The following is a 27,852-nucleotide window of genomic DNA, read 5'->3' on the forward strand; positions in this document are numbered from 1 at the left end:
AATTAGTAACGTGACATAGACTGAACATTAAAATTGAGATTTGTTGAATTGATTTGAGTAAATGCATATACAACAACACAAGTGTGATTTACCATTTTAAACCATTAACCAAATAATAATTTTAAAATTGATATTAGCAGATTTCTTTAGTGTTACAAACTAACTGCGAGTGTTTTGCTGTTCAGATGAGGCGGGTCCAGGTCCGGTGAAGAGCAAGTACGATGCACTGGACTTTGACGCTCTGCTGAAAGAGGCCCAGAGAAGCCTGCATCGCTGACACGCCTTACCACGCCTCCAGCGACACGCCCTGTCCGAGACTCTCCTCAGCACCTCAACCAAGGCACTTCTTCATGTTTACATTTTGAACATTGGAATAAAAAAATAGACCTTGTCACTTCTAACTGAGGATCGGAGGACATTGGGGCGGGAGGATTACAAACGAACAGAAACAGCTCTGACACACTGGACACAAGTGCTGCTTCTCGTGTGTGTGTTTGATGCCATTCATGACGTTGCGAGCGGCTCGGGCTTCGTAGCAAACCGCACTCTTTTCCATTGGTTGTTGTGACGTGCGTGTGCTTTTTTTTTTGTTTTTTTATTTGTTTCCCTTGTCTTCTTTTCATAGACCTGCAAGGTGCTTTCACCATTTTGTCGTACAAATATATAAACAATAACTGCTTTGTATTAGCGAAACTTTGTGGATGTTCAACTCTGTGTGTGTGTGTGTGTGCGTGTGTGTGTGTTACGACGAAAAGTGGATTTAAAAAAATGACAAACAAAAAAATCCTACAAGGTAGAGTTTACAAATCAAAAAGTCAAGAAAAAAAGTAGTCTTTTTGTAATTTTAGTGCTTCCTTGATTTCATCTATGCACTCAACCGAGGTAGTGCTTCTTTGGTCTGACCTCTACCCTCCTCGGCTGTGGAAGGGGCTTTTGCTGCTGAAGTCCAAACCCGACTGTACTACCATTTTTTTTTACATTAAAAAAAACTTTCTCCTATCCCAGCTTAAAATTGAAGAGATTCAAGTAAACACAAATCCTGAAAAGTGTATCAAAATACTGCTCTGTTTGTTTGAGCAGCCTGACACAGCCAATGGTGTGAGTTTGGGGGCGGGGCTATCTATTTGGCTGACCAATTGGAAACCGGTTTGCATTTTTTAAATGCAGAAATTACTCTTCACCTTTAAAGGGTTAGTACACCCAAAAATGAAATTTCTGTCATTAATTACTCACCCTCATGTCGTTCCACACCCGGAAGACCTTCGTTCATCTTCAGAACACAAATTAAGATATTTTTGATAAAATCCGATGGCTCAGTGAGGCCTCCATTGACAGCAAGATAATTAACACTTTCATTGCCCAGAAAGCTACTAGAGACGTTTAAAACAGTTCATGTGACTACAGCGGTTCAATCTTAACTTTATGAAGCGACAAGAATACTTTTTGTGCACCAAAAAAACCCCAAATAACATCTTTATTTTACAACATCTAATGATAGGCGATTTCAAAACACTGCTTCATGAAGCTTTACGAATCTTTTATTTCGAATCAGTGATTCGGAGCGCGTATCACACTGCCAAAGTCACGTGATTTCAGTAAACGAGGCTTCGTTGCATCATAAGCGTTTTGAAACGTTTTGAAATTTCAATGGTTCACATGACTTTGGCAGGTTTGATACACGCTACGAACCACTGATTCGAAACAAAAGATTCGAAGCTTGTTTTGAAATCACTAGATATTGTTGAATTAAAATCGTTTTTTTTGTTGACTTGCACACAAAAAATATTCTCGTCGCTTCATAACAATAAGGTTGAAGCACTGTAGTCACATGACCTGTTTTTCTGGCTATTGAAAGTGTTAATGATCTTGCTGTCAACGCAGGCCTCACCGAACCATCGGATTTCATCAAAAATATCTTCATTTGTGTTCCGAAGATGAACGAAGGTCTTACGGGTGTGGAACGACATGAGGGTGAGTAATAAATGACAGAATTTTCGTTTTTGGGTGAACTAACCCTTACTGTTTCAGTTGCCAGAAGGCGACCCAATCCAGTTTAGAATTCACAAAATTCCAAATCTGACAGAAATGGAATGTACGCATCACAAATGCGATCGTACCGCCCATCCGATTGGTCTCGATTTGAAAGTACAGCGGAGCGGTCAGACTCCCGCAGCAGCACAGCCCTCACCGCAGGCGGTTGACTCATCGGTTGAGAGAAGGGTGTCGGTAAACTATGAGGACGATCTTTCCAGAGCTCAATCTCATTAGAGATACGGTCGTATCTCTGCTTTGTTTACATGTCACTCTCTCATACTCTTTCTCTCTCTAAGCTCAAACACTCTTTTTTTACTCTCTCCTTTCTGACAGGGGAAGATCTGCGGGTTTTTTCTAGCTCTTACCTTGTGGCTATACTTCTCTATTTGTCCTTTGTGTGTGTGTTTTTTGAAGTCTAAACGTGTACCAGTGTATAACTGCGTGTTGTCCGTGTCTTTTATGGGGTCTAGGGATGGGCCTGTCCCTTATTATACGCCGGGACCCGTTGCTTTTATTCTGCAGGGGTCTCCTCGAACCTTCGGCCTGTGGATCTAGTGCAGTCGTGAGCGTGCGCGCTAGTTCTCTTTGCTCCCTGCCTCTCCCCTTGATCCTGAAACACACACCCCAAACCTGAATGTTTACATGACTGAATTCTCTTTCGACTTTTACTAGAGCGCACACTAAGTACAGAACGCCTTATTCAGTGTTAAAGTACCCTATCAGGACGTGCCTTTCGGCTTTCCCTTTTACGGTACTGAGCTGTTACTTGGACACGGCCTCTGAATACTACAGACCAATTTGCCCAGTAAGATCGTGAGAAAACAAACTGAATGAGTGTTTGTGCTTAGTATGTATACTACTAAATAAGTGAGAGATGTGCTGGTTTACATGATTATATATATAAATAGAGAGAAGTATATAATGTGTATATAGCACTGTGTCTTGTGTAAACATGAGATGTATGGTTCTGTGCTGTACAGCGATGTGATAACGTGTGGTTTTCAATGGTGGGTCCGATTGGTCGTTGGTGAACCCGTTAAGCAATACAGAGAGATCCAGAAGGGAATTTTAATTGATATGGCTTCATAAGTCAAACACTGTTGTATAAAGTGTCCCTTTAGAAGCGATTCTCTTTAATTACTTTAATATGTTTTTCTTTCTTTTTTTATGCAATTGAGATGCAATAGAGATCCTTTCTCACTGAAGAGATCGGTTGTTATAGGGGAAATCGGATCTTGTACTGTATGTTGTAGACGGCTCAGATCGTTCAAAAAGAAGGTTGATGTTTAGGGACTTTTTTTTTTTAAAAGGAAAATACACAGACAGCCCAATCTCACAAGGAGAGCCTTAAACCTTAGGTGGAAACAAAGCTATCAGTCCTATCTGATCTCCTTTACAATCCAATGTGTTTTCTTTACTGAAGTGAGTAAACTTTTTCAATACAGCCATATTATAAAAGGTATATACATATATATAATTATATATACACATATATATATATATTTGTGTGTTTGTGTAGATAAATATATAGATGATATAATTTGTTATAGACCATTTTATTCAGTGTTTCAGAACACTTCAATACATTTCAACACTGTCAATCTAGAATGTACAGATCCAAATAAAAAATAACAATAAAAAAAGATTTAAAAAAAAAAAAAAAAAACTTCCAAAGGGAACCTTCTTCAATGCAATACATTTTTTCCAGCCCTCATTTTAGCAATCGCTAGACAAGTTGACCAAAAAGTACATTTGATGTTTGGATACAGGAGAAGTGCGGTATCGCATCAAATCCATTTCATGAATGTCATGATCGTTTGGCTTGGCCCTGTGAGTGTGTGTGTGTGTGTGTGTGCGCGCATGTGATTTCTTCCTCTCTCTCTCTCTCTTTTTTTGTTTTGTTTAGTTCATACAAAATGTCACTTTTAATTCACTACATCCGTGGCCCTGCAATTTGTTGTTCACAAAGTACATGCTCTTGCAAGATTGGAGAGAATTTTCCAATTGAATCAGCCTTGATTATATTCGGGGAAAGTTTATACTGTCTGTGTTAAACCTTGGGTCATTTTTATCAAGAAGTGAATCTAGCGTTTTCGTCATTACGGTGCCGGAGCATCGGTTAACGAATCACACATCCATGTCGCATTACTTTGCTGCTTCAAGACCTTGTCTTTTGTGGAAACAAAATTTTGAGTCAAAGGGCATATATTTTTTTCATTGTATTGTTTTTAATGATTATTTACATCTAATGACTATCAAATTCGCTATGATTTTCCTTTTTTAACGTAGTTTTTGGTAAATACTGCTAGCAAGATTTTATATTTTTACATATATTTGTTTCATTTTGAGTTTTTTTTATTTATATTGGTTTGGATGTCTTGAAATGGTGTTGGTTTTATTTTCAACTTTTTTTTTTTTTTTTTCTCTCGGTATTGTGTGATTTTCATACATCTTGAGAATGTGGAGACAAAAGCATTTCAGTATTTTTAAATTGTTAAAATCTAGTTTCCTAGATCAAATCTATATAGTGGAATTATTTGATGTCATAAATTATATTTTAATTCGTGTAAATAGTTTTAAAAAAAATGATGGCTTCCTTTTAAACTGAACACATTTCTCTTCCGAGATTGTTTACATTATTAAACTGTAGAAACTGATCCTCATATACTGTAAAAAAAAAGTACATATATTCATTGTTTTGCCTCCAAAAAAATAAAATCCATAATGAGCAACATTCAGCTTTGTAATTCATTCGTGTACTGCATTGCTATTTAAGCCATTGAATGATGCAGTAAGATGCAGAAATCAACACTAGTGCAACTTGAGGGAGGATTTTGACTTTTTTCCCCCTCCATGTTCCAAATGACATTATGCATTGTATAAACAGACCAGCTCAGCTGGAAACAGTCTGATTGGTTACTGCATTGAAATGGCAGCCAATAGCAAATGGCATTCTGTGTTGTATCCATGCAGACTGCCTAGAATTTTAGATTGGGAAGCTAATCGTGGCGGTTCCTTTCACTGTGGGCATGTAGCAGAACATGCTGAATGAGACCACTGTTAAAGCAGCCACTCGGAGAGCTGGTGGCAATTTGCCGCTCTGCTGATTTGTGATTCAGATGTCAGAATAATCATTCCCTACGGCATTGTGTGTGTGTGTGTGTGTGTGTGTGTGTGTGTGTGTGTGTGTGTGTGTATGAGGATGCAGCACATTCATCTGAAAAAGCATGTGTATCTGCTGTCACGTCAGAGCTTATTTTGGCTTTTGCAGTGGTTGCAGATTTTCTTGACTCCACCTCTTTGCTGTGGGAGTGAGGTAAATGTAGCAGAAGACGTGACATCATAGTCGTTGACGTGCAGCGACTGCGTCTGTGGCATGACGTAAATGCTAGCGTCGAGTCCGCCTCTATTTTCTGTCCTGCCAATCGGCTCTCATCCTTCGCAGTCAATTAGGCCAACACCCCCTAGGTGTTATCCAATGCTTTTGTAAGACTGTTACGTATGTCCCAGTGGGACAGTTAGTACTAGCGCACACACACACGAGTGCAGCCGAGCATACTGCATCCTAGGGGCAGAAGTCTTATTTTGCACAGCAACAGAGTTACAAAGCTTTAAAAGAACGAGGCTAGGTTCAACAATTCCTCATTTGATCTTTTATTTATACATTTCTACATATACATATTAATTAAAAAAAAATAATGCAGCCTTTCCAAGTGTATTCACACTACTCTCTTTTACATGTTATTTAGTATGCATGAATTCTATTCTGTACAGTTTCAGCAAATATTCACTAAAGTTTCATAATTATAGCTTTAAAAAAAAACTGTTGATGACATTAACCTGGTGTGGGAAATGTTGCAATAGTCTGTTATCTGCACTAAAGGGTTTTCTTTAGCTTTAAGCTCAAGACTAGTGTAAATATTTGCCAAAGGACTTCCTGCAGAGAGAAATAATAAAAGTGGCCCAAATGATGGGTACATTGACATACATTTGTATTGTTTGTTTTTCCGCAGTCTAGGAAATTACACAGGTCTTGGACTGAGATGAGGATTGGGCTGCGCTTTCTGTGAGGAAAGAGAATGTAGACATTGTATTTAGTCAGTTGTTTGTAAAAATGAATCCTTAAAGCATAGTTCTCTCAAAAAAGAAATTATCCCATGATTTACTCACCCTCAAGCCATCCTAAGTGTATATGACTTTCAGACGAACACAAATGGAGTTACATTAAATATCTATCCTGGCTCTTCCAAGCTTTATAATGGGACTGAATGGGGCGTTGTATTTGGAAGCCCAAAAAAAGCGCATCCATCCATCATAAAAGTAATCCATACAGCTCCAGGGGGTTAATAAAGTGAAGTGAAGCGTTTTGTAAGAAAAATATCCATGTTTAAAACTTTATAAACTATAATAACCAGCTTCTGACAAACATCCATATGCAAGTCGACTTACGGCGTAAAAGTACGTAAAAGTAATTGAGAGTAGATGTCTCTCGCGGTTCAAACAAATAGGGTTGTGCAACAAACTGAAGCTCCTCTTATCAAAATCCTTAGACATTTCTCTTTAAAAATTCTCCTTTTAGACTTCTAATTGTGACCGGTGTTATGTTTTGCTCTATCTTCCACGTTCATCAATACGTCATGCATTGGGTCAGAGGTTACTCTTCCGCTAGAACTAGACTTGTGTACGGATGCACTTTTTTGGGGCTGATGAGCATCATTCACTCCCATTATAAAGCTTGGAAGAGCCAGGATATTGTTAAATATAACTCTGTGTTCATCAGAAAGAAGATAGTCATATACACCTTAGGATGGCTTGAGGGTGAGTAAATCATGGGATCATTTTTCAAGACTTTATAAAACCATATATACCCTTTTTAAAACAAAAATGTAGGTAACACTTTAGTATAGGGAACACATATTCACTATTAACTATGACTTTTCCTTCAATAAACTCCTAATTTACTGCTTATTAAGAGTAAGTTGTTAAGTTTAGGTATTTGGGTAGGATTAAGAATGTAGAATATGATCATGCAGAATAAGGCATTAATATGTGCTTAATAAGCGCTAATAAACAGCCAATATTCAAGTAATATGCATGTCAATAAGCAACTAGTTAAAAGACCCTAAAATAAAGTGTTACCCTTATGTTGTTTCAAACCCATATAAAGTTTTGTTCTTCTGTGTAACACAAAAGGAGAAATTTGGAAGAATGTTCATGTTGCTTTTTTCCCTACATTGAAAGCAAAAAAAAAAAAAAAAAAAAACACACCAAAAAAGTAGTCCATTAGGTCATATGATAGCTTTGCGAGGGAAAAACACTGTAATTTAAGTCATTATTCACTGAAAATCTTGTATTCCGCTGTAGATATATGTTCTTGCGCTCACTTTATGTACAAGATCAGTGTAAACATTCTTCAAAACATCTTCTTTTGGGTTCCACAGAAGGAACAAAATAATACCGGTTAGAAACAACATGTAAATGAGCAAAAAGGAATAGTTAATATGACACTTAAAGGGTTAGTTCACCAAAAAATGAAAATTATGTCATTAATGTCTCGCCCTCATGTCGTTCCAAACCCGTAAGATCTCCGTTCATTTTTGGAACACAGTTTAAGATATTTTAGATTTAGAGCTTTCTGTCCCTCCATTGAAAATGTATGTACGGTAGACTGTCCATGTCCAGAAAGGTAATAAAAACATCATCAAAGTAGTCCATGTGACATCAGAGGGTCAGTTAGAATTTGTTGAAGCATCGAAAATACATTTTGGTCCAAAAATAACAAAAACTACGACTTTATTCAGCATTGTATTCTCTTCCGGAATCCTTTCCATTGAACTGATTCCATTGAATCCTTTCATCTGTCGGCGTTGGTAATGCACTTTTAGGTCGCTGTGGTTGTTTTTGGCGATTAGGACATCCGTGACATTTTGAAGCATCAAAAATAAATTTTGGTCCAAAAATAACAAAAACTACGACTTTATTCATCATTGTCTTCTCTTCCGGAATCCTTTCCATTGAACTGATTCCATTGAATCCTTTCATCTGTCGGCGTTGGTAATGCACTTTTAGGTCGCTGTGGTTGTTTTTGGCGATTAGGACATCCGTGACATTTTGAAGCATCAAAAATAAATTTTGGTCCAAAAATAACAAAAACTACGACTTTATTCAGCATTGTATTCTCTTCCGGGTCTGTTGTCAATTCGTGTTCACGACTCCGCTTCTTCTTCTTCTTCTTCTTTCCTGTTTTACGGCAGTTGGCATCCAGCTTATTGGTGCATTACCGCCCCCTTGTGTTCCGGAGTGTGGTTCACGACTCCGCAGTGACGCTGCTGACGCGTTATCCGGTGCGCCTGAGCTTCGTTTACAGTCTGAGGGAGACGCACGCTATATTCAAGCTATTCTACATTGTTTGTATTTTGGTATTGCTATATTTTTTAAAATGGTGCGTAAGTGTGCATGTCGCGGATGTCCTAATCGCCAAAAACAACCACAGCGACGTAAAAGTGCATTACCAACACCGACAGATGAAAGGATTCAGTGGAATCAATTCAATGGAAAGGATTCCGGAAGAGAAGACAATGCTGAATAAAGTCGTAGTTTTTGTTATTTTTTGTACCAAAATGTATTTTCGAAGCTTTAAAAAATTCTAACTGACCCACTGATGTCACATGGACTACTTTGATGATGTTTTTATTACCTTTCTGGACATGGACAGTCTACCGTACATACATTTTCAATGGAGTGACAGAAAGCTCTCTGACTAAATCTAAAATATCTTAAACTGTGTTCCGAAGATGAACGGAGGTCTTACGGGTTTGGAACGACATGAGGGTGAGTCATTAATGACATAATTTTCATTTTTGGGTGAACTAACCCTTTAAGAAACTGTGAGACACTGTGTGAGTCACTGTTTACCTTGTTTGGCAGCTGATGTCGTAGCATTTGCTTCCTCTTTAGCTTTTTTGGCCTCTTCCAGCATTGCTAGCTTGGCCTCATGTATTTCCTTTAAAGCGTTCCACTCTTTCCTGTTGTTCAGCAGACGCTCTAGCATGGGCGTGATCTGCACATGGAAGCGAGAGAACTCCTGCAAGAGGGATGGGGCATGAGTAAAGGGGGAGTATTGGAGGTGGGTAGAAATGTTCTTTTAGTGTTTTGTGTTTGGTCTGGATTATATCATTTGATAGTGTTCTCAGATTTTTTTTTTTTTTCTAAACATATTAACTTTTTCCCCGCCATTGACAGAATTTTCTGGCTTTCCATGTTTTCATTGTTATATGGTAGGGGGCGCTATTATGCATCTTCTGAAAGAGTACAGAATCTACGGATCAAAACACAGGCAAAGTTTATTTATACGTTTATGATTGTATTTATTAAAATTATTACATGGATGCTGAGAATAAAAACCCTGCCTACACCTTCCCCTAACCCTACCCAATAAACACTTTTAATATTATTAAACTCTCTTATGCAGTTTATTTCCACTTTTAGAACATAATTTTTTATTTTTATTGAAAATAAATGCAAGCTCGGCAAAAGAAGAAATGAAATGATACTTTAAATATGAAACTAAAACAGACAGTAGGTGGCAGCACATCCCTGTCTTAATGAGTGAGTCATTGAATCATTCACTCAAAAAATGTTAAAAAATAGACTGATTCAGTAACAAATTCCTGCAGTGTGCTGCTCAAAGACGTGCACCGGTGCTGCTGTGGCTTTGTCTGGAACTATTTTCATTGGCATTCAAACTGAATTCAAATAAGCTACAAAATCACACAGTGAAATCATTCACTGTCAAGACGTATTTTTGTTTGATTGTTGTAATGTGTGAGACACATTGTTAAAAAAGTATTGATAGATATTGCACACCACTTTTTTTGCGGCAACAACATTACGTTATTAACTAACATTGAAATTTGTAAAGGATTCGAATCGGTAGAAAATATAATCACGATTCATATGTAAAGCACTTTCCCCCGTCCCTACTTCTGTGACTCTTCACTTCACATTGTCTACTTCCAGCAGGCCTGCATTGTGACGTTCACACTCAGCCAATAAAAGTCAAGCATACAGACATCTGATCAAGACCATCACTGTGCATTTATGCTGATGATTATGTATCTGCTTTCCTGATGGACTCTCATCTGGATCCTGTGAACATTTAGAAGTGTAGATCAATGAATTCCCATATGTCGTTTTGTTTACTAATCGAAATGGAGGACCTCACCTTGTAAACGAAAGCACAGACGAAATCGATAAAACCACACTGCAGTTTGGGAAGATCGTCCGCTTTGTTCCGGTCCATCATGGGCTGTAAGTGAAACAGCATGTGCTTAATTCTGTACCAAAATGAAACCCCACAAACTATTGATGCAAACTGTATACATAGCAGTGGAGAAGAGCCATTCGACTAAAGCAGAAAGTTCAGTGGCACTTTTTCAAAAGTTGACATTATATTCCTGCATTTCCAATCACAGCTAAAGAAAATGGGGAGTTTGGGAGCGGTCTGTTTGACTGGGCCATTGTGACCGCTCTTTCTGATTCACTGCACCGCATAATAGGCAGTACATCACGACTTGACCCATGGGAACTTTTCATTCTTATTCCTTTTCTCTCAGCCCCCCTCCCAACACCTCCCACCCCTTCATTCCAGGCGCTCTCTCACAATGGGCTGCTGCTCCAGCACTGTCCTCTCCAGGTCACCCTGCTCCCAGAATTCAGCAGCAACAGACAGCGCCACCTGGAGGACAGAATGCAAGTAGCCACCGTCAACATTAAACTTAGATTTATGGCCATTATAGATGCATTTGGCGAGAAGCAAATATGGATTTTATGTGTAAAATATATTAACTGTGCATTAGAGACCATTAATGACTTAAACAAGAAGCAGAAATAGCTCCAAAACAATCTCCACTGAGACAGACCTGGCACATGTCCCATTTGCAACTATGAAATCTGGCTCTATCATCATTGTTCTTGGATCTACTTCACGAATATAATAATATCATTACCAAAAAAACATCGAAAAGAAGCAATGTTCATTTTTAAAAATGCATGACGTCCAGCTCAATATAATCTCATGCATGTGAGATGATCTACAGTGCTGTCTGCTGTGAAATGCATATAATAATGAGTGTTAAACAATGAATGTAAACAACCCATCCATGGATACATTACCATATGAATGGGCTTTCAGACTCATTATGCCGGCTGAGAGCCCAGCGATTTCATTTTCCTATGCAGTCACACCCTTGGCTGCCCTACATGTTTGAATACATTGCTGCAGTATCAGGCCTTGCATGTGACATTGCATTATGCATTAGGAATATCTAACCTTGCTCTGAATCTCCCACGGCTTGGCAATGGCTGACAAATCACAGGCAGTCATCATCATAGCCCTGCGGTGAGGAAAACCAAAATACCACGTTGTGAATTCATATTTATGAACCCTAAATGGCACCAAATTCAAGCTGCTGCGTATTTTCTTTCGCAAGTATATAAATCAGCTTATTTGCCGAACAGATATTATGGGTGATATTAGGTTTTTAACAAGTTATTTTCTCACAGCACTTACATGACAATCTCTTTCCGAGTTGTTTCTATCATCATGTATTTGGTCCAAGCGTCCCAGCTCTCGTAGGTCTTGGATTGATCCACAATCTTCTGAAACATGGTCCTTTTCCTGTGGACGCGCATCATGATTGAATTCATGTCAATCACGGAGCTCTGACAGCTTCTAACTGCAAAGTATAGACCTGTTCACACCAAGGACGATAACTATAATAACTATATTAATATCCACACCAACGCACAATATCGTTCTGTTTACTCTAAGCGTTGCAGATTAAAAAAAAAAAGTTCTGAAAATGATCCCAACAATATTGTTTCTCAGTGCCATTATCGTTGTAGTTGTGGTGTGGCTATTCTTTTATATTTAGAACGATTTTTGTTATAGTTATAGCTATAGTCCTTGGTGGCCTTAACAGGCCTTAACTCTGAATAAATAATTCACAAAGTATATTTCACAGGGCTGAAAATAAATTTCTTACTTGAAATACAAGGCCAAGTCTGTTGCGATGATAGCTATGTCCATCAAATGGATGACCAATTCGTGCTGTCTTCGGTTCAGATTCTGGTAGATATTTAAGGCCTTGGAAAACAAATTATTTCAGTGAAGAAACTGCTGGCTGTGAGTGAGGAGCCAGTTATTTATGGGGCTTATCAACTAAAAGCACATTCTCAATGGTCTGTAGAGTTCAAAATTGTAATGATGGCTGAAGCCTTCTGAAAAATGCCTAGAAATGTAATTAATTTTCAGCATTACCTCATCTCTAAGAAGAGTTTTTCCAAAGTCCAGATGGTGCCTCTCGAGAATGGAGGAACCATGCAGCTTTGCCAGTGGATTGCCAGACCTGTCACAATCATCACAGAAAATGATTCTTAAAAGCCAGGAGGTCACAGACTTTCAATAAAATTGAATGTAAATAAGCATAACGCAGTTTGCAAAATTTAAGATGATTAAATCCATTTATACAACAGTTCTTTCTGGTTCTCGAATCAGATTGGCTAAGAGGTCTTTCTGACCATGCGATATTCTACCAGTATCGCCACGGGAACCTTTTCACCATTTGAATCACTCCGCTGTCAGCATTCTCACAGCGAGTGTCATGGCAAACGAGCAAACCCATCATTTGTTTTATAGATACTACTGTTATTTTGTAACGGAAAGTTTTTTAGGTGAAAATATAGTTGTTTAGGCCTCAGATAAGCGATTCATATGTAAACATAGCGCCTGTTTGAAAATTTGTTTAGACGCTTTTAGAGATCAAGGCCGTCAGCGACCGTTCAGTGCTCATGTACCCACAGAGAACAGCTTCATCTCGGCCAGTGCTTTGGAAATTTGCCGCTCGCTCTTATGTAGATAGTGTTTAAACATGAGGTATAATTCGTTTTGGGTATATCGAACGGGCAATCTTTGGTTTTATTAATCTATTACTTGTTCCAGAGCTAATAGATTTGGCTTAAGGGCTATATTAAGTTTTATAACTTTATATTTACACTGAAATTAAATCCTGTACTTACCAGAGTGCTCTTTTTGTTCGCTTGACTGAACAGTTTGCTTGTGTTTATTTCCTATTTTACTTATACTGTTATAATGGCTATTGTTGTTTATTTAAATATTATTGTTCAATAAATAATATATTATATAAATAACATGCCATTTTTTTTGGTATTGAGAAAGAGTCCGTTAGTGACTTCGACTTCAATGACAGTTGCATTAATACGCCATTAGATGGCAGCAAAGACTGTCTTTATGAGTGAGTCATTCAGGCTGAATTTACACTGGCACACAAAATCTGATTTTTTGCTCACATCTGACACAGATCGGAATTTGTTGCACACGTGTAAACACAAAAATCCGCATGAAATCCGAATTTTTCGCATCTGATCTGAGCCACTTCCAAATGTGGTTATAAATCAGATACATATCCGATCTCTGGACATACGGCCTACGTCAAAACACGCATATCCGATTCTCCTTGGAAATCACACGGTGAGGGGGACACATTTGCACACTAAAAGGTAGCTTTTATGTTGTATTATGAAGCAGATGTGCCTGTATGAACTCGAACTAAAAATTCACAGCTTTATTATTGATCGGATCTGTGCATTAAGACTTGCAGTGTAAATGCAGCCTCAGTCACAAAGACTTTTATATCGAAATGGACTGAAACAAGGAACAAGGATGTTGTTTTTACTTTAAACATCTTATGAGACGCAACTGACAAATGCTGACTGACTAGCGCTATCATGGGAATGTCTTAAATGTTAAAAGGACAAAGACAAAGATCTCGATTTCCTCAGTGAAAATTCAAACTGATTTTGTGATTAGGAATTTAAGACTGACCTGGAGAATATCAGCTAGATGCAGGTAATGCACTCGTGCAGGCGATCTGTCTCTCATAATAATCTACATATTACAATGTTTTTCAATGAAGCGACTCAACGTTCCTTCGTTACTAAGTTCTAATGTGACGTTTTAGAATTAGTAACGAAGGCTTGGGCTCAACTGTTAAACTGTCAACTTGAGATCTGAATCCGTGACAGAAGGAAGTAGTTCTTCACAAAAGAGGGTTGTGCCGTCGAACTGTTGTATAAACACAATATCACACTCGTAGCCATGTGATATGGCTGTATATCAGCACACTGTTAAGCCGCTGTGCTGATATACAGCCATATTGCATGGCTACGAGTGTGATATTGCTCATTCAAATCTAAATGTTGCCTCCTCAGAGTTTTGACAAAAATGCATTTTTTTTTATTGCATTCAAAAACGTATCTTTCACCACTGAATTACATGATTGTTGTAGGTGTGATAATTTACTTTAAAAAGCTGTCATCCTCTACAAAATCTCATTAAGTTTCAAACACGTAACGCAGTACAAAACATGTTTTCATCAAAATGTTCAAGCTGCTCTTTTGCACACAATTAAATTGTTAATCAGTACCTCTCAAAGTCAAAATTTTGCTTATTTAATAAAAAAAAACGTATCAGGTCAGGATTTGAACTGTCTAGCAGAAGATGTTAAAAGGCTTTTTTAAATGTAGTCATGTCTTATCCTGCATTGATAACCATGTGACCCATGATTTTCCCTCAAAAAATAGGTGATTTAAAACAGTATTTCTGAATATTGTTACACATACACATTTTTCTTTGAAAAGAGCAGTGGTACGCTAACAGTAATGAGTACATACTTCATCTGGTAGAGATTGTTAGTTCCGCGGTGGTCAATATCATGACAGAGCCCAGCGGTCACCATCGCCATCGTCTCCAGGTCTGTATAGTAGCGCTTCAGGTCACCTGTCTAAGAAACATGAGAACCGGTTTAATAGGCATGAAGGCGGAGCCTCCTTAAGACACACCCCCTACTCTTGTAGAGCAAAAGGCTGACTAGCGAGGGCTCATTAGGCTCAGTGAAGCATGGGAGTAGTGCTGAGAAAGGCTCATTAACAGCCTGGCCTGCGTTTCTTCCAGCGCTCCAACACTCCATCCCTCCTGACGTACGGCCAGCTCACTGTGATTGCACATGACTTAACCAGGAGCAGGTTTACACTTGGATGATTAATTAGATGGGGCTGTCAGCCATTTCAGAGGATATGTGTTGGAGGTGAGCCGTATCATTAAACATATTGCCTAAAAAAGGCCCACGACTCTAGCACCCACCAAACAGAGGGGCAAATTTATCAAATGCTTAGTTACAAAAGCACATGTATTCATGGGTTTCACTAGTTTTTATTGAGCAGGATGAACCATTTAAACCAGCACAGATTTTAGGGGGACTGAGATGAGATTTTTAGGGCCCTCTTAATAAGGCCTAGAGCTGAATCTTTTATTCTATGAGAGTTTTCTCTTACCATGAGGAGTGTAAACATGGTCTGGCCAACGTTGAAGCCATGCCTCCAGTTGTGGTAGGTGATCTTCCTGTAACCTTTACTGACTGAGTACACAAAGCGCACCAGGGTCTAGAGATAAAGCAATGTCAGCTTTCAGTCTTACAAGGCACTGGAAATACTGTATTTACAATGTGCAATAAAGTATCTTAAAGACAACTCAGTATCTTTAACAACTTCGCAGCAATAGTTAGTGGTACTCACTAGGGTGTACATACAGTAGGGGAAATAAGTATTGAACACGTCAGTATTGTTTTTATTCAACAGTTATAGATAATTTAATAGATATTGGTATTAATTTAAGAAATCCACACAGATAAAGAAATCATAATATTACAATCCATAAAGTTATATGTAATTAAGTTAAAGTATTGAACACGCTAAATGAAATTGTATTTAATACTTGTTGGAAAAGCCTTTGTTTGCAATGACAGCTTCAAGACGCTTCCTGAATGAACAAATCAATCGCTCACAGTGCTCAGGTGGGATTTTGGTCCATTCTTCTAAACAGACCGTCTTTAAATCTTGAATATTCCCTCTTGTGAATCTTGATCTTCAGTTTCTTCCACAAATGCTCTATTGGGTTTAAGACTGGTGATTGACTGGGCCATTCCAACAACTTTTTCTTCCTCTGGAATCAGCCCAGAGTCTCATTTGCTGGAAGGTCCACCCTCATCCTCATCATCCTGCTGGATGGCAACAGATTCATCTCAAGAAATTCTCAGTACATGGCTCCATTCATCTTCCCTTCAATAATATGGATTCTGCCAGTACCATGAGAAGAGAAACAGCTCTATACTATGATGCTTCCACCTCCAAACTTCACTGTTGGTGTGGTATTTTTAGGGTCATCTGCGGAGCCATTTGCCATGTTGTCCAAACATGGCGGGTGGTATTATTGCCAAAAAGTTTGATTTTTATTGAGTCTGACCAGGCTATATTCTCCCAGTAATTCACAGGCTTTTCCAAATGTTGTACAGCACACTTCAAACGAGCTTCAACATGCTTTTTCTTCAATAATGGAGTCTTCTGGGGTGAGTGTGCATGGATCGTGGTGGTGGATTGCACTGCCTATTGTTTTCTCTGTGACAGCTGTACCTGCTGCCTCCAAGTCTTTCTGGAGCTCTTTCCGAGTGCTCCTTGGCTCTTGGGCTACTCTTCTCACCTTGTGAATGCCTGATCAGAAATCCTGTGAGGAGCTCCTGTGTGTGGCCGTTTGATGGTGGAGTGACATTCCTTCCACTTGCAGATAATGGCTCCAATGGTGCTTACAGGAACATTTAGGAGTGACGTTGTTATGTAGCGCAACAATCTTGTTGTGAAGGTCTCGGGAGAGTTCTTTGCCTCTGCCCATCATGAGATGTTTGTACACTTGCACTCAGAGGTGGGCAAGCCTTCTTCTAACATGCACTAACCCAGCTGATTCTAATATTCACTAGTAGAACTACTTGCCTTACCTTGGTGTCCTGCTTTTTCTTAGTTTCTAGTGTCATTACACTTTATTAAATATAACTTGTTTTATGGATTGTAATATTATGATTCTTTATCTGTGTGTATTTTTTAAGTTAATACCAATGTCTGGTCAAAATGTTAAGTGAATTGCTGCATTGAAACTGTGTTCACTTAGCTTATGATGATAACTTTTAATATTAAACTTTGGTGCATATCTTGCCCTGTACCATTTGTGTTGTGGACATGAATATCTTGTTTAGCAATTGATAAAATGGTTTAAGAAATTTCTAAAGATCACTCTAAAAAATGCTGGGTTAAATATGGACAAACCCAGGGATTGGGTTGTTTTCACCCAGCCATTTTTTTCAACCAATTTTGGATTTATTTTTTTAGCCAGCAATATAGTAATATAGTAAAAGGTATGTTTTTGCTCACCCCCAAATAGGGGCAAATTTGTGGGGTATTTTAAGCTGAAACTTGACCGGACCAGAGACCTGCTGGAGGTTATTATATCTTTAATAGGTTACCTGGCACCATCACTCACCTCACGTGGAATATGGAACTTGTCTACCACACCCAGCTCATAGTACATCTTGATGCCACACTTCACTAGGTCCAGCTCAGTGAACTCAAAGTCGCAGAAGTGAAACTCAAAGATCTCGGAGTCCTCTGAGTCTGGCAGCGTTTCACACTGTAGAGAACAACAGCATGAAGACACACTGCTATAAAACAACAAGACTTTATACCAAGTATGATTTTTGTGTTATACCAGAATATCCTCCAGCTCGTCCTCGTCACATTCATCAGGCTCTTTATCGTACACCTCGCGTGTGTTCTGAACAAAAAACACTGTTAGTTTCACATTTCTGATATTCTAAGATTCTTCTTCTGTTTATACAACCCCTTTTATTCAGACTATCATAGTGTCATATATGACAGCACTGCTCCTCCATATGATCAAATAGAAATTACGTTTGTACATACTGTACAAATAGGATGTCCTGCTACCTGCTATTACAAGCATTACCAATGTACTGTAATTTATTTGAATTAGTGCATACTAGTGACTAAGCCATGTCAAGTTGGAGAAACCCACCAAGACATTCTGAATCTCATCCTTTCTGCATTTGACATGGTACATGACCATGTCCTGAAAGATGTCCTTGCGATTTTCCAGCTTGTTCATCCTGTCATAAGTGTCTGTATTCAGCACAGACCAGCCCAGGAACTGAGTGAGTGACTGAAATAGATACAGATTGGGATTTAGATTCACATTTACATTCAGACTCATGTTTAGGTTGAGATTCAGGTTCAGATTCACATTCAGGTTTAGATTCATATTTACATTCAGGTTCACATTTACTGTAGGTTCAGATTCAGGTTTAGATTCACATTTACCATAGGCTGGGATTCAGGTTCAGATTCGCATTCAGGTTTAGGTTCACATTTACATTCAGGTTCACATTTACCATAGGTTGAAATTCAGGTTCAGATTCACATTTACATTCAGGTTCACATTTATCGTAGGTTGAGATTCAGGTTCAGATTAACATTTACATTCAGACTCACGTTTATGTTGAGATTCAGGTTCAGATTCAAATTCAGGTTTAGATTTACATTTACATTCAGGTTCACATTTACTGTAGGTTCAGATTCAGGTTTAGATTCACATTTACCATAGGTTGAGATTCAGGTTCAGATTCGCATTCAGGTTTAGGTTCACATTTACATTCAGGTTCACATTTACCGTAGGTTGAAATTCAGGTTCAGATTCACATTTACATTCAGGTTCATATTTACCATAGGTTGAAATTCAGGTTCAGATTCACATTTACATTCAGGTTCACATTTACTGTAGGTTGAGATTCAGGTTCAGATTCAAATTCAGGTTTAGATTCACATTTACATTCAGGTTCACATTTACTGTAGGTTCAGATTCAGGTTTAGATTCAGGTTTAGATTCACTTTGGGGAATTTGCTGCTCAGATTCACATTTACTGTATGCTGAGATTCAGGTTGACATTCAGATTCAGTTTTAGATTCACGTTTTTATTCAGGTTCAGATTCACTTTGAGGTTCACATTTACCGTAGGTTGAGATTCAGGTTCAGATTAACATTTACATTCAGACTCACGTTTAGGTTTAGATTCAGGTTCAGATTCAAATTCAGGTTTAGATTCACATTTACATTCAGGTTCACATTTACTGTAGGTTCAGATTCAGGTTTAGATTCACACTTACCATAGGTTGAGATTCAGGTTCAGATTCAGGTTTAGATTCACTTTGGGGAATTTGCTGCTCAGATTCACATTTACTGTATGCTGAGATTCAGGTTGACATTCAGATTCAGTTTTAGATTCATGTTTTTATTCAGGTTCAGATTCAGTTTTAGATTCATGTTTTTATTCAGGTTCAGATTCAGGTTCAGATTCACATTCAGATTCACATTTACATTAGGTTCATTTTTACTGTAGGTTGAGATTCAGGTTCAGATTCAAATTCAGATTTAGATTCACATTTACATTCAGGTTCACATTTACTGTAGGTTCAGATTCAGGTTTAGATTCAGGTTTAGATTCACTTTGGGGAATTTGCTGCTCAAATTCACATTTACTGTATGCTGAGATTCAGGTTGACATTCAGATTCAGTTTTAGATTCACGTTTTTATTCAGTTTCAGATTCAGGTTCAGATTCACATTTACATTCAGACTCACGTTTAGGTTCAGATTCAGGTTCAGATTCAAATTCAGGTTTAGATTCACATTTACATTCATGTTCACATTTACTGTAGGTTCAGATTCAGATTTAGATTCACATTTACCATAGGTTGAAATTCAGGTTCAGATTCAGGTTTAGATTCACTTTGGGGAATTTGCTGCTCAGATTCACATTTACTGTATGCTGAGATTCAGGTTGACATTCAGATTCAGTTTTAGATTCACGTTTTTATTCAGGTTCAGATTAAGGTTCAGATTCACATTCAGATTCACATTTACATTAGGTTCATTTTTACTGTAGGTTGATATTCAGGTTCAGATTCAAATTCAGGTTTAGATTCACATTTACATTCAGGTTCACATTTACTGTAGGTTCAGATTCAGGTTTAGATTCAGGTTTAGATTCAGGTTTAGATTCACTTTGGGGAATTTGCTGCTCAAATTCACATTTACTGTATGCTGAGATTCAGGTTGACATTCAGATTCAGTTTTAGATTCACGTTTTTATTCAGGTTCAGATTCAGGTTCAGATTAACATTTACATTCAGACTCACGTTTAGGTTGAGATTCAGGTTGAGATTCAGGTTTAGATTCACTTTGGGGAATTTGCTGCTCAGATTCACATTTACTGTATGCTGAGATTCAGGTTGACATTCAGATTCAGTTTTAGATTCACGTTTTTATTCAGGTTCAGATTAAGGTTCAGATTCACATTTACATTAGGTTCATTTTTACTGTAGGTTGAGATTCAGTTTCAGATTCAGGTTTAGATTCATTCAGGTTCACATTTAGGATGAGATTCAGGTTCAGATTCACATTCCATTTCAGATTCAAATTGAGATAAAGTTACAAGAGTCTGAATCTGACTGAAATCTGACAAGGCGATTAAAAACATCAGACAGAAATTAATTTGAAAACTACAAAAAATGCCACATGCCCACAAAAAAATGGTTAAACTCCATTAAATGATGTGGACTGTAGCTCTAAGATAAAACAGAGACATTAAGTACTTTTTGTATTCTTTAGGGCTTTGGTTTAGCAATTTAGTAAATCCAACCAACCTGAGCATAATAGACTGAAAACGTGGTAAACTTTCAAGGGGCAAAACACAATATGAATATAAATAATGCAGAGTCTGCTGATCCACCCATTACTTTATATTTAGCTATGACACACTACTGGTCTATACTATGGCCTCAAATACCTCCATTAGTGTTTCGTCCATTTCATCAAAAGGCTTTCCATCTTTCCTGTTATAGAATGTGGCCACGCCAACGATTTCCTCTTTCTTGTTCACGATGGGCAAAGAGAGCACATTCTTTATTGTCCATCCAGATTCATCCAGAGGTTCTTTCTGGCAGGACAAAAATAAACTTTAAGCTTTTGGAACACTGTTCATTTAATTTAATTGATTATGTAGGGCTTTCTAAGGTGAGCTCACTTGAAACTCAAAGAACTCGTCTTGAGCAGCGTTCATGATATTACAGATCTGTAAGACAGAATGAAGGGAAAGCAGCAGTCACGCTCACTGAGAAGGGGTATTGCTTGCTGATTAATTATTGTTCACAAAATTACAATTATCCATCATTTCAGTGTGGGAGCACATTCTATTCCCCCTCGCTGTGCACATGACAGGAGCATTATAAACCATAATGGCTTTCAACTTGTCTGAATACTGTGGCGTCAGTAGAGGAGGATGGAGGTCTAGACTCTCACCAGGCCGTTCTCTGCAACGTAGGTGGGAAGCCCACTTATTAATGCCCAGTGGTCAGCAGGAGGGTTACTGTAACGACAATGTATATGCATCTGACCAGAACAATACAGAACTTTCCTTTAATAAACTCCTTCTTTTAATTTCTAGGTGGTCTAGAGAAACAAAAACTGTTCAAAGGATTGGGGACTTTAAGATTTTTAAATGTTTTTGAAAGAAATCTCTTATGCTCACCAAGACTGCATTTATATGATAATATTGTGAAATAATTTTACATTTTAAAATAACCATTTTCTATTTGTATATATTTCAAAATGTAATTTATTCCTGTGATCAAAGCTGAATTTTCAGCGTCATTACTCCAGTCCTCAGTGTCACATGATCCTTCAGAAATCATTCTAATATGCTGAACATTTCTTATTATTATCAATGTTGAAAACAGTTTTGCTGCTTAAAATTTTTGTTGAAACCATAATACATTTTTACAGGATTACTTGATTAAATGCTGTTCAAAAGAACAGAATTAATTTGAAATAGAAATCTTTTGTAACAGTATCAATGTCTTTAGTGCCACTTTTAATTAGTGCCTCAATTTAATGCATCCTTACTGAATAGAAGTATTAATTTCTTCTTCAAACATTTTTTTTTTTTTTGAATGGTAGTGCATGTGTTAAGAATATAATAATGAGTTCTCTCAAAAAAATAATAGAATCATTATTGCTCAGATCTGGCTCCACAAGAGGGCCAGTTTGGCTGAACCTTGCAAAAACCCACAACTCTCTGGCCCACCCTGCATCTTGGAGCTAGAGCCAGGCTTGCCCTTTCTTGTTGATAAAGTACAGCATTTACACTGCATGTAATGTAGAATGATGCATGATAAAGCATGTGGCGCTACTGGGCTTAATTAAATGCCAAGTGGTTGCACATACTCAAATTTAACAGGCAATAAAAATTTATTAACTTACGGAATTACTTTGATGTCCTCCTTTCCATGCAATATGTAATCAATCACTTTGTAGAAAATCACTTCCTGAAGCAGAATTAATAGCATAAGTCAAACACAACAGACGTGACAGCAAGTAAAAACTCATGACGATTCATTCAGGGAACTTTTGTGTTTCTCTGTGCATCACTCACTCTGCCATCAGGTGTCTTTGGTCCGCTATACGGGGGCACCTCTCCCATTAGGACAGGCCAAAGATCAAAGAACTCCTACAGGCAAAAGAAATAACAAAAGTTATATATTTCAGTATACATCAACAGGTAAATATACAAGCAAATAAAAACTCCAATTTACAGTCCCACTTTATATTAAGTGTCTTTAACTACAACGTAGCCTATTATACACCTGGTGCAATGCTACGCCAGGCGCGACGCAACTGTTTTTTGCTAGTTTCAGCTAGTGTCCAGGTGCATTGTTGGCGTGTTGCTATTTCGAGGCATCTAAAAAAGACTGCACCACTGACCAACAAAAACCTGCTCTAAAGTCAATAGCGCAGTATTTTTTTGTTATTTAAAGGGCACGTTAGTAATATGCATCTATAGGCAGGTGCACAACATGCTTGTTACACACACAGAGATGCGCAGCAGCACACAAACATGCCAAATATCAAAAATAAAAGGATTGAAATGTGGAAGATTATTGTGTATATAAAGATAAAAATGTCTACATGTCATAATGGACAGTCATTGCATGTATCAGAATTACCTATTTGCAGTAATGACGAATGAAATTGGGTAATTATTTGACCAATCATGGCAATACACACATGACTTGTCAGGTTGAGGGTGTCTATATTCCGCAATCTAAATAGCGAATCCGCCATGGTGCAATCGCACCTGATTTTAAAGGGAATGGGAGATGAGACTCTGATTGGTTTATTGCATGTTACTCCCAAAACACATCCATGACTCATTAAGAGACTAGGTACAGCCCTTTTGGACCACGTCGACCATTTTTTCTGTCATTAAACTAGCAAAAGTGGATTCGGACAGGATTCGCTGTAATTACATTATCGACCCATCCCTTACACCTTAACCCACTCTTAACCCTACCCATACCACTAAACCTGTGCCTAACTTTACCCGTAACCACCACAATAGCAGTCAATGGTCAAAAAAGTCAAAAAGCCAAATGCCAAAGTCCATTGTGCCTAACTCTTTTTTTATGTTAGTACATAGTAGTTAAAGACAACTAATATAAAGTATGACCCAAACTATTTACAAATAGTTACAAATCATCTGCATAGTTCATGCAAGATTATAACCAGACAAATAAACAATCACTTTAGTTTTGGTCATGTCGAGGAGGCCCACAGAGTAGCGGTCACAGTTGAGGAAAGCTCGGACTGTATAGAGGGCCTTGTGGAACTGTCTCTCAATGTCAGTCAACTCCTCAAACACCTTGCTGGCAGACCAGAGCAACACCTTCAATGTAGATATGAGGAAAAATGACAAGTGAAGTGGCAGTTTTTTGGCAAATGTCTTAAATTTCAAACCTCAGTCTCATAGAAATCCTACCTGTCCCCTTCTGGTTTCACAGTTGTGCAGGTAACTCAGGTGAAACACTCGAAGCACAAGATTGGCAAAGTTGAGATATTTCTTCAGCGTCTGCAAGACAGAGAGTTCGATTTACTTCAATAGAGCGTTTAATCTGTTCTGTAGAAGTCAGTTTAATCAAAGTGCTTTTACTGTATTAATATTCATTGAAACTCCTCTTATTACACTCACTGGGGATTTGAGATTAAAAATATGTGTGGTGAGAACAATGCATATAATTAATCTTTTCTGCATTGTTTACATTTCAAATTGGCATCCTCATCAAGACTCTGGCTTATTGTTGAGTATAAACACAAAGCGCTGTACCCACTATAACAGAGGAAGATATGAGTAAATGCTACCTCTTCATCCTGAGCAGTGAAATGAGGAGCACCAATCTTGTTGACCGCCATCATGACAGCCACCATGTCTTTGCCGTTCATAATGGGAGTCGCAAGCACATTCTTGGTCTCGTACTCTGTCAGGGTGTCTACAAAGTCACTGAAGTGGCTGTCCTGGAGAGTGAAGCACATTTATTCATGGTGAAAATGTCAACGTTAAATCAGTGATAAGCTAAAACATCGCTGATGAGCACAATTAAATCATTTAATTTAGCTTTGAATAAAAGTTTGGAGAATTTTTTTGCTTGAGTTACAATGTCTAGAAAAATGGTAAAACACTTTACAATAATACAGATGCATTAACATTAATTAAAAATATCAACGATTAATACATTTGGTACAGTAAAAGGCTGTTCATTCACTGTTAGTTCAACCACAGGTCCATTAAATAGTGTTAATAGATACAACTTTTGTAAATGAACATTACCTAACATTAATAAATACTTTAGAAGTATTTTTCGTTGTTAGTTCATGTTAACTAATGTCAACAAATGGGACCTTATTGTAAAGTGTTACCGAATATTTTTACACTGCAAAAAACTATTTTCTTACTCATTATTTTTGTCTTGGTTTCCAATAAAAAATATATACACATTCTTAAATCAAGACAACATTACGATAGCATTAAGAAGCAATTTGACTGAAGATACTTAGTCTCATTTTCTAAAAAATGTATCAAAATTAAGTTAACTTAAAACAAGAAAAAATGTGGTCAGAAAAAATCTCAATTCAAAGGGAAAAAAAAAAAAAAAAAAAAAAAAGATTATTTTTCTGACCATAATGGCAGATATTTGTTTTTGCTGTAAGCTGTACTTTTGAAAGACTTAATTTTGATACTTTTTGAGACTTAATATCTTGTCATTTTTCATCTCAAGTAATTGTACCTTGATTTAAGAATTTTAAGAAGAATTGTAGATATTTGTACCAGAAAATAAGACAAAAATAATAGATAACAAATATTTAAATATTTGTTAACACTTTAAATTATGCATAAATACATGCAACTAACCCTAAACCATACCCTAATCCTGTACTATAATGTTAATTAATATTACTCAGTGCTGAGATGTATAATTACACACCTTAAAGTGAAATCACTATTATATGTGTTTATTATTATTTAATATGTTTTTAGTAGTTTTCTGGGCATTGAAAAAGGAAATGATCTTGCTGTCAATGCAGGCCTCACTGAGCCATCAGATTTTATCAAAAATATCTTAATTTGTGTTCCGAAGATGAACGAAGATCTTACAGGTGTGAAACGACATGAAGGTGAGTAATTAATGACAGAATTTTTATTTTTAGGTGAACTAACCCTTTAATAACTGAAAGCAAATTAACACTCATATAGCATTCATTTGAAACATTAAATTCTGCATATTCTGTTCCACATCAAAAAGAGAAAGGGAATATAAAATGTAGAGTCAAGGTAAGCACTGATATTCTGCTGACTTGTGGAACATGGCGTTAGGCACTGACCTTTAGATTTAATCCAGGATCGCTCTAATTCAACTCAGATTAAAGACTTTTATCCCCTCCAGACCCGGTAACATAACACACTGGGGAAGAGCGCTGACCTGCTCTAATCCACCAGCACTAGCCTTGCATATTAATAACTGAGCTACAGTGGACACGTATCATTCTAAAAATGTACAAAATTACACACTGTCCAATTTATTTTGTTCAAAAAGAGGGCAACACTTCTCACATATGTGTTTGCTTACAATTATCAGCACATCATCTGTGGACATTTGTGGTTACTCAGCAGTCTGGCAGACATCTTAAACTGAGATAGGATGCTGTCGCCACCTTGAGGGTTTCAAATAGACTCACTCTGTATTTCAGTCACATATCGCCTTTGTCAAAGATTGAGAAACCCCATTTTTTGCAAGTAATTATGAGCAGTACAGAAGAAACTATATTGCTGTCTGAGAAGCAGACTATGCGCCAAAGAAAAAATGGTTAGTAATTTATAATCAAAGAGAGAAGGAGATTTCATGGTTGTCTCTGCACAGCACATTGAGTCATACATATCTGTCTGTGCAACATCTCCTGCACATTTCTCAAGTTTATCAGCCAAAACAGCAATGAGCACTTATAATTAGCATAAAATCCTATTTTAGACATAGTGATTGATATATATATATATATATATATATATATATATATATATACATATATATATATATATTCCTTTTAATGCCAGTAAAATGTTTTATTTGAACTGTCGCCTCTAACATAATTCAATTCAAAAGAGGTAGAACAAAACTAATTTTTGTTTTCTACTCATAAAGTAGTCATGCTTCATTATATTTTGGTCTGTCTGATAATGAAAATGATTTTGAATCAAATGAGACTATAAAATGTTAGCGTTGCACTGCTCTCTACTGGTAATAATGTGAATTGCACTTTCATTTTAATAACTCACAGGACCAAGATAAGTTAACTAGGTATCTTTTCCTTGCCATGACTAGTTATCCTAAATTCCTACATGCACACCACCATGAAATAAAAAATAAAAAAAGTAATTGCGACTTTTTCCTCATAATTATGAATTGCGAGTTTATATATCACAGATCTGACATTTTTCCTCCACAGAATTGAGTTTGTCACAAATCTGATTTAAAAAAAAAGGTCAGAATTATGAGATATAAACTCGCAACAAGTCAGAATTGTAAAATAAAAGTTGCAATAACCTTTTATAATTTTTTATTCTGTGGCAGAAACAAGCCTCCATAATCTTACCTGCGTGACATCATGTACATTGATGGTCTTCTTGACAGTGGCCACATGGCCCACAATGCCTGTGTCCAGCGGGTACACAATCTCACTGTCCGGTGGCACCAGACACTCCTCCAGCGTGGCATCTTTATGGACATTGAAGAGACGCGTGGCCAGTTCGGCTATGCCGTTCCTCTGGCGGTACATGAAGAGACTCATGCGGTCTGCTCGCATCATGAAGGAGAGATGCCGCATGAGGTTGAACACGGCCCTCTCCATCTGCAGGTTTTCCTGCATGTCCCGCACCATATCGAAAATGATCTCGCACTCCTCGATGGAGCTCAGCTCATGGTAAGCGCTCATGTTCACTTCTGTTTTCTTGGTGGTCGACAGGAGGTCGGAGACGACCTGCGCCCGGAACCTGGAGTCATAATACTCCTTGGCAAATGTTGGATTGCTATCCAAAAACTTCTCAGCCACATCCTTGTCCACTGCAGCCATTTTATCTTAGCTGTCAGTGAAGTATTACACCTTTCTATGCAGTGTTATAGTCGTCCTATGAACCCTGGCAGCAGGACGCGGAGAAACACTTGGGATTACTGGAGATTGTTTTAAAGAAGCGTCTGTGTGCGCTCATAATCCTGTCCAACTGTAATTAGGATTATGACATTCACCTGACAGCAGTCACAGCCAGTACGCATAAACATTTGTTGACACAATTAGAACATCTGGAAAATGAGTAACTTTAGCTTTAAAGGGTTAGTTCACCCAAAAAATGAAATTTCTGTCATTAATTACTCACCCTCATGTCGTTCCACACCCGTAAGA

The 27,852-nt window shown here is 37.6% G+C and overlaps 2 protein-coding genes across 4 annotated transcripts in view; one reads left to right on the top strand and one right to left on the bottom strand.

The window, feature by feature from the left end:
• ppargc1b (peroxisome proliferator-activated receptor gamma, coactivator 1 beta) overlaps positions 1-760 on the top strand; it is a 61,060-nt gene extending 60,300 nt beyond the window's left edge. For both annotated transcript variants that reach the window (XM_048175781.1, XM_048175780.1), the window contains one exon: positions 186-760. In XM_048175781.1, coding sequence (XP_048031738.1) covers positions 186-277 — 92 coding nt within the window. In that variant the 3' untranslated portion in view covers positions 278-760. The remainder of the gene's footprint in view (positions 1-185) is intronic.
• Positions 761-5,672: 4,912 nt separating this feature from the next.
• Positions 5,673-27,525, bottom strand: pde6a (phosphodiesterase 6A, cGMP-specific, rod, alpha). Of its 2 annotated transcripts, none has more exons than XM_048177048.1 (22): positions 27,049-27,525; positions 24,265-24,417; positions 23,885-23,974; positions 23,651-23,791; positions 22,502-22,576; positions 22,330-22,394; positions 21,370-21,436; positions 21,095-21,142; positions 20,858-21,007; positions 18,032-18,175; positions 17,705-17,770; positions 17,480-17,626; positions 15,448-15,555; positions 14,788-14,897; positions 12,356-12,443; positions 12,081-12,181; positions 11,606-11,713; positions 11,366-11,429; positions 10,697-10,771; positions 10,259-10,342; positions 8,950-9,118; positions 5,673-6,098 (listed from the first exon to the last, which is right to left on the bottom strand). In XM_048177048.1, the coding sequence occupies exons 1-22, from the start codon at positions 27,523-27,525 to the stop codon at positions 6,049-6,051; spliced, it is 2,580 nt and encodes an 859-aa protein (XP_048033005.1). In that variant the 3' UTR covers positions 5,673-6,048. The 2 variants fall into 2 exon arrangements, with proteins under 2 accessions (XP_048033005.1, XP_048033006.1); XM_048177049.1 differs by lacking the exon at positions 27,049-27,525 and adding an exon at positions 26,028-26,444.
• Between the last annotated feature and the right edge of the window lie 327 nt (positions 27,526-27,852).

Source organism: Megalobrama amblycephala, linkage group LG23 (genome assembly GCF_018812025.1).
Source record: "Megalobrama amblycephala isolate DHTTF-2021 linkage group LG23, ASM1881202v1, whole genome shotgun sequence".
NCBI classification, from domain to species: domain Eukaryota; kingdom Metazoa; phylum Chordata; class Actinopteri; order Cypriniformes; family Xenocyprididae; genus Megalobrama; species Megalobrama amblycephala.